Source organism: Leptonotus elevatus, chromosome 13, assembly GCF_054856555.1.
Source record: "Leptonotus elevatus isolate MCC_2025b chromosome 13, RoL_Lele_1.0, whole genome shotgun sequence".
Classification (NCBI taxonomy): domain Eukaryota; kingdom Metazoa; phylum Chordata; class Actinopteri; order Syngnathiformes; family Syngnathidae; genus Leptonotus; species Leptonotus elevatus.
In genome coordinates, this window is record NC_141251.1 from 22,475,043 (window position 1) to 22,482,542 (window position 7,500).

A 7,500-nucleotide genomic window follows, 5' to 3' on the forward strand; every position below is an offset into this window, starting at 1 on the left:
GGGGTTCCCGATCTTCCCAAGAACCGCACAAATCTCTCCTCAAGGCAAGACACTCCAGGAGGTACCCCACCTCCCATTCCCAACACTCCTCGACCCAACCAGAACTTCAGTCCCCGCGGGGGGCTGCCCCCTCCGGCCCTACCTGCAGGACCCAGACCCAGCCCTTCGTCAGGACCGCCACCCCCAAGTCTTCCCCTTGGGCGGCACGGGCCTCTGCCTCCACCTCCGGGTGGCTCCTCGAGGCAGAGCTTCTCCTCGCCGCCACCCCCGCCGCCTTCAAATAACAGTAGACCTCCCTTACCCCCAGCTCCCGGGGGGCGGCCCCCGCTTCCAGACGACCGGCCTCCACCCCCGCCAGCCCCGATTGGAGGGCACCGGCCATCCATGCCCCGAGACATGCCCCCTCCGCCTCCCGGCGTCAACTCCAAGCCGCCACCATCTGCGTCCTCTCGCTCTGGAGGGGGGGTGCCGCCTCTACCACCGGGGCGACCGGGCCCACCTCCTCTGCCTCCGACGGCTGCTGTGGGGGACGACCACTGCACGCCTCGTCTACCCCAAAGGAACACTTCACTCAGGTACACCCAAAACAAAACATCTGTCCATATAGTGCTTGTCAACATTAGGGTTGCGGCAGACAAACAAGCTTAGACTCACATTCAAACCTATGGTATGGATAATTTAGAGTATCTAATTGGCTGATTTGAACAAGGCTGTCCTGTAGTTCTTACTCGTAACATAATTTATGGTTCTTATCAACATTGTAATGCTGTTGTTATTCATCTCCAGCACTTGTGGCTCTTCACTCCATATCCGGACAGGACCTCTCCCACCCCCACCCAACGAGAGGCCGCCTTCCTTTGGAAGAAACCAATCGTCAGGGCGCACAGGTTGGCAGAATCAATATAACATTTAAAAAATGTATCCTGTGGACTGTCACCTAAACGTTAGCGTCACATTACCTCCAAAGTAAAAAAGAAAAGAAAAAAAAAGTTCTCTCTCAAAAAACAAATCAAAGTAAATTTAGCTTCAAAGTTACCTCTAACATGAGCTTCCAAAGTTAGCTTTAAAAGGAACCCCGACTGTCATGACAAGTTTGCTCTATATTATTTATTTGGTTGTTACTAACATAACTATGAGATACATTTTTCAAAAATAATTTCCAGTTTCATATATTTTGTAGAAACTTTATTTGGACGTACACCGCCATTGTTATTTACGTCGCAACTCATTCAGTGCGTAGTGACATAGAATGCCGGCTGTCTCTCTGCCGAGCAATGTGAAACTCCTATATAGAAAGTAAGGTAAGCCTTCTAAAGGCACGATCAAAACTCTTGAATGGTGAATGACGAGAGCACGTCAGGGGGGATGGGTGACTTACCCAATCGCATGTTGTTTCTTTAGGAACGCTACGGAATCGAAAACCTGCTTCAGTCGGTGATAAATGAGTGAATTTTTATGAGGCTTCACGTCACAAACACTGAAAATGTGGGCATCCGTCAACGACCAATGGAAAGACGGAAGTGCCCACTACTGCCTTTAACGTTTGAGCCGAGGAAGACCAATGATATAGCTTCCAAAATTAGCTTTAAGATTACCTATGTTAGCTTCATTAGCGTCCAACGTTAGCTCTTAGGTTAGCATCCAATGTTAGCTTCCATTGTTACTGCTAACATTAGCTTCCAATGTTAGCTTCAAACGTGTCCGTTATGTTAATGTTAGCTTCCAATATTTACTTTTGAAGTTAGCTTCCAATGTTACCTCCACAGGCCCTCTTCCCCCACCACCTCCCTCAGGTCGTAACATGGGCGATGTCAGCATGAGGTCATCGCCGGCACATTCTCCTATCGGGCGACCGGGATCGGATTCCCCGCGGGGCGGTCCCGGCAGTAGGCCCCCTCTTCCTCCGGACAGACCGGTGGACCGGACAGGTAGTGGGGGCGCGCCACCGCCACCACCCATGGGTAATGGCTTCCAGAACTCTCACCACAACCAGATAAATGGTGAGTGCTCATAACTGCTAATGTTGTTGTTGTGACTTCCGACTAAAATGATTTCCACATTCTTACAGATGATTGGGAGCTTCGGTTCACTTTTCATCCCGTCTCGGACCTGCCTCCACCTGAACCCTACCAGCACTTCCACAAGACGTACCCCAGTAAGATTAGCAAGACCGACGGCAGAGGTCAGCCCACCTGCATGCATTGTGACTTAAACACAATGCAACCTTTTGGCAGGAACAGGATACGACATATAAAAAAAAAAGACGTATTTGTGAAATATTCTTTTACTTTATTATAGCAGCAACTTTAGCTTCCATTGTTAGTGTTTGTCTTAAAATCACAACCTTTTTCTGACCAAAAATCTTCATTCTCTTAAAATTACCACTTTTAGATTACCAACCAACCTTTTTTCAATTTTTTTTCTTGTTTTCAGGTTCAGGTAAAAAGGAAAGAGGGGCTCCTCCTCTTCCTCCTATACCAAGGTGAAGAAGACCTGCAAAGCGAACCTGAAGGACAGTCTTAAAAAAACAACAAATGTTAAAAAACGTTTAATTGGAGAAATTTAAACCACCAATCAGAATGTGTTCCACTATCACAAGATTCCCACTCCCTGCTTTCCCCGTTTTTAATTGATTATCCCTAACAAAATCGACACGTGTGAGTTTCCTAACCTGAGGCCATTAGTGAGCACAAAATGAATGTCACAAGCAGTAAATCAACATCCTCAGGGGATTCTTTTTTTTTTTTTAGGGTTCGAATGTTGAAAGTTTTGTGCCTTAAGGAGAAAGGATTCACTCCTATTAGTGCCTTAGATGAAATAATTTACGTACAGTTTGCTCGAGTATTGAGTTCTGAAAAGTGCGAATGAATCTGAATGGCCCTGTTGCATCGGGGGAAAATGCAATGATCAAAATGTCACCAATAGCCATGCGTGCCTTTTATAGTATGTTTACTTGTTTCTGTACATTTCTGAAGGGTACTATATATGTTTTTTCATTTTCACCAGAGCACACACTCTTTAATTCACGTCCATGACTTGGATGATATTGCACTCAGCTGCAACAACAGCACTGATATATTTTTATTTGTTTAAAAAGCGTCTTGATCTAAAATGAAGGACCTATGTATGTATCTGGATGGTTAACTTAGTGGTAAAGTTGTTCTTACCGAAACTGTGCAGTATTAGGTGTTATTCATTTTTGTGTTTTGCTTTACAACATGAACATATTAATAATACGAGGGGGCGGGGTGGTCAAAGACAATCAGTAAATAAAAGGAGCTGATACGTTTGTGTTCTACTTTGGCTGATGCCTGATTTGTATTGCAACAAATCTATCAATCCATCCATCACTCACAGTCAAACATGAAATTCATGCTGACACTGAAGAGTCTAGTTACACTCACTGTGACCTATCATGCTATCTATAATAACCTGATTGAAACTGAAATGTGATTGTTGGAAAGCAGCATTTATTATCTACTATATTACTCTATAAAACATGATTTGAAGATGAAAAAAAATCCCACTATGTATCAAAGTGCCACTCATTGTAACTTAACCTAGTTTGAAAAAAGAAAAACGATTGAAACTGAAATATATTAGCTTTCAAGCCATACCAAAATGGAACTGAATAATCTGATGCGTGAAAACCCTATTTGTCTATCTTTCCATTCAATTCCTGTCACAAATGCATAAAACCATTGTGGAAATGTCATTTGAAAGTACCATGTGCACATTCACACACCGCTATAAAAGCATTGTTGAATAAATCTGAAAAGTCCGATTATGTTTGAAAGCAGCATTCATTGCTCATCTGCTCAATCACCCCCTCCCGCCACGCCCTTGCGTCGTCTCCATCCAATCAAAGAGATATTTGGAATCGCCCCTCGCGGCCGATTGGTCCACTCGCCTGTCAGTCAGTTCCAGTTGTCAGATTCAGAAATCCACACTGCTGCTCTCCCGAAGGCAATGACCCTTCGCACCGAGCGAAACATTTTACGGATAAAATGGTGATTTAGTTAACAGAGGTAAGCATTGTAACATCTAAACCGCCCTATTTGTGTGTAACATGATGTGCCAACTGCTTGAAATTGAGATAAATCAACGATTTGCACATCGGCGTGGCTGGACGTGCCCTGATGTTTTGAGCATGCAGCAGCTAATGAGGCTAATAACAGCCTAGCCTCTGTTTTGGAGTCTCTTAAACGTATTTATTAAAAGACAATCAGTTAAATTTGACAACAGGCGTTATCAGTCTCCTGACAGTGACTCAGACAACTCAAGTGCATTAACTTAGCTGAAAGCTGCCAGGGGGTAGTGGTGGTTGCGGACCTAAACGCAGGGAAGCAGGGCAAGGAGGCAGAGGTGATGTAAAAAAAATAATAAATAATTTAATTATACAAAACAAAAGCAAACTCCAAATGGCAAGTGAAACAAATCGTGGGGATGACAAGGCAAAACACTGGCAGCATGACGGGAGGAAAACGACCATGAATCGACGCAGAGGGAGACAAGTGACAAAATACACGCACACACACTAACGACACAACAAGACACACCTGGGGCAAGACACAAGTGGCTGAGGACACTGATTGGTTGACACGAGGAAGGGCAGGGTTACACTTAAGACCAAGGGAGACACACAACAACAAAAAAACAGAACCCAAAATGACAGAAGCAAGCTCACCGTTATTTTTGGCTTCTTTCTCTAGGTGTTCAACTCCACAGTAGCCCCGGCTGTCACCATGGAGACAGCCGGCAGATACGCGCTCATTCACGGGAAGAACATCTCCCACAGCTCCCTGAGGAGCCCTGATGGTAGTGCTGGTACTGGGCCTCACATGTCCATCGACAAGCTGTTCCCAGCCCTGCTCGAGTGCTTTGGAATTATCATGTGTGGATACATAGCTGGCAGGTGGGTTTGGATTTTTGCTTTTTTAGATACTGCAATATATTTTTAGTACACTTATATTTGTCATGGTTGATTCTAAGGTCAGGCAATCAGACTTTCAAGCCTATTGTGCAATGAATCAACAGAGTAATAAAATGCATAGACTATATTTTTTAGGAGATTGAGTTTTACTCACACATTGAACCTCCCTTAAATTGCATTATTTTATACCATTTTAATTGTATTTTTCAGAAGCAAAATAAGGTACTGGAGCATTTCAGAGTTAAAAAAAGAAGAAGCTTAATAACACATTTATTTTATGTTTGAGCAGTTTAGTTACTAGTCCATAAAATCTAAGGCAAAACTCAAACCGGGATGTCCAACATTTTTCCACGGTAAGTAAATATTGATTAGTGCTACGGAGGGAACACAAATAACTGAAATAACTAGACAATGTGCAATTTCTGCAGAAATTGCGGAAAGCTGAATGCTTATAAAGGAAATTGAAGGATAATTTACGTGAAAATTACAAAGCAATAGGGGTGCACCGATTTATCGGCCAGCCGATTCGTTAGTTTTGGGGGATCGGTGATCGGCCGATTCCCCCAAATTGGAGATCGGTTATCGGCCAGAAAATTGTAATCGGTGCACCCCTACAAAGTAATTAACTAGTAATTACTAGTAGTAGTAGTCTCTCCTACAAGCTGGGTGCAGTGCTAAACCTTGTGCTACCACGCAGCGTGTGTATGTGGATGTGTTTGTGTCGTCTGGTAAAACAAAACACCAAAGCACAATCAGTGCTTGAATGGCCCCCCGAGCCAGAAAGGTTACAGTGTGGTCGTTTTTCAGAGCTGCTACTTTTATCCCACATTAACTCAACAAACGTTTTAAAAGCTCGACTCAGGATGCCTATTGTCACTTTATTGGACAATACCATAATTTGTTGAATTGCCCGTGATCAACATGTTAATGCCGGGTGCGCTCGGTCCGTTTGCCAGTCCGAACGGCCAACTAGCATCAGCTAGCTTGCTAAGTAATCTCTGCTGGCCGCAAGCAGCAAACGATATCTTTGACCACTCACCAATTGGGTGTGTCGGGGTGTCCCCCAAGGGCACCTGGCCTTCTCTGTCCGCCTGGAGAGGTCCTTTTGGTTGCATCCTGTATATCCTGCTGCTGGCTGTTGGGAGCTTTCATGGCGGCTGCGCCGTGGAGGCGCGGGTGTTCCATCTTTTGACGGGAAATTAAATTTCCTGCCGGGCTACTTCTGTTCTTCTGTGGATTCTCGTGGCCTGCTTTCTCCTTTCTGGGGGCAGCCGGCGGGCGCTTCCTGACGCGGCTCTGGCCCAGAAGCTTCGGTGGCCTGGTGCTGGTGGTGACTCCCAGCTGGCGTTGGCTTCGCGGGGTGGGTTGCTGTAGCGCTCTGCCTCGACCCTCCGCGAGCTGGGCGGCCGCTGCCGCCCGCTCTGCGCTGCCTTCCTCCAGCGACCTGGATCGATCTGTGGACCCCGTCCTCTGTGTCGCCTATTTGGCCGGCGGTTTTTCTACCACATCTCGTCCGCTGGCGCCATCCCATTTCTCTAGTTTCACCGGTCGCACCACAACATGCTCACGTCATCTGAAACTGGCTCTTCTAAACACTCGCTCACTTAATAACAAGGGCCTTGTCCTAAATGAATACATCACTCACAGCAAACTGGATTTTCTTTGTCTGACTGAAACCTGGCAGAAGTCGTTGGACTATTTCTTTATAAATCAGACCACACATCCTGGATTAACATACATTGAAAACCACCGTTCTGAAGGATGGGGTGATGGTAAAGCAGTCATCTACAAAAGGACATTAAAGTAGGTCCCATTTCTCTCCTCAATATTCACACATTTGAATACACCGCCTTCAAATTGTCTGGCCTCTCCCCCATATTCACTGCTGTAATATATCCCCCTCCCAAACCAAATTCCTCCTTCCTCTCAGAATTCATGGATCTTCTCAGTTAAGTGCCATTTCATCGTCTACCCTTCCACTTGGCGATTGTAACTTTCACATTGACAATAATAACTCCAAACCAGCAAGTCAACTTCCCCACTCACACCCTAGGTCACATACTGGATCTGGTCTGCTCCACTGGTCTCACAGTCTACAACCTTGCTTGCCATAACCTACACATCTCGGATCATCTGGCCATCACATTTGTCATAAGCATTCCCATTACTACCGCCAAAACAAAATGGGAAATAACATTCAGAAGTCTTAAATCCATTGACTCTTCAGCTTTTTCCACGCTTCTTACCACCAAACTGGACATATTCCCTCCCCCTCTGTCTGATGACCCCATGAACTGTCTTCTCACTATAACAACATTCTCTCTTCCTGCCTTGATGAGTTAGCCCCCATAAAAACAAAAATGGTCTACTTCACTCACACCGCCCCCTGGTGCACCCCTGAGCTCCATAAAATGAAATCTTGTAAGCGACAACTTGAGAGACTGTACAAGAAATCTGGTTTAACTGTCCATCATCAAGCTTATATTGACTTATATTGACTTCACTTATATTGAATACAAAGATGCCTTTAATTCTGCTCGGTCCAATTTCTACTCCAACCTCATTCA

General features: G+C 45.1%; 2 protein-coding genes across 2 annotated transcripts in view; both read left to right on the forward strand.

Moving 5' to 3' along the window:
- The window catches only part of wipf1b (WAS/WASL interacting protein family, member 1b), a 21,694-nt gene extending 17,910 nt beyond the window's left edge, over positions 1 to 3,784 (forward strand). The window contains exons 7-11 of the mRNA XM_086092557.1: positions 1 to 575; positions 787 to 887; positions 1,767 to 2,000; positions 2,069 to 2,182; positions 2,434 to 3,784. The exon at positions 1 to 575 is cut by the window's left edge and continues 122 nt beyond it. Coding sequence (XP_085948683.1) covers positions 1 to 575; positions 787 to 887; positions 1,767 to 2,000; positions 2,069 to 2,182; positions 2,434 to 2,486 — 1,077 coding nt within the window. The 3' untranslated portion in view covers positions 2,487 to 3,784. The remainder of the gene's footprint in view (positions 576 to 786; positions 888 to 1,766; positions 2,001 to 2,068; positions 2,183 to 2,433) is intronic.
- A 149-nt stretch (positions 3,785 to 3,933) lies between these two features.
- LOC147164213 (lysosomal cholesterol signaling protein-like) overlaps positions 3,934 to 7,500 on the forward strand; it is a 27,855-nt gene continuing 24,288 nt past the window's right edge. Inside the window, exons 1-2 of the mRNA XM_086092556.1 lie at positions 3,934 to 4,028; positions 4,713 to 4,915. Of these exons, the coding sequence (XP_085948682.1) occupies positions 4,746 to 4,915 (170 nt within the window). The 5' untranslated portion in view covers positions 3,934 to 4,028; positions 4,713 to 4,745. The remainder of the gene's footprint in view (positions 4,029 to 4,712; positions 4,916 to 7,500) is intronic.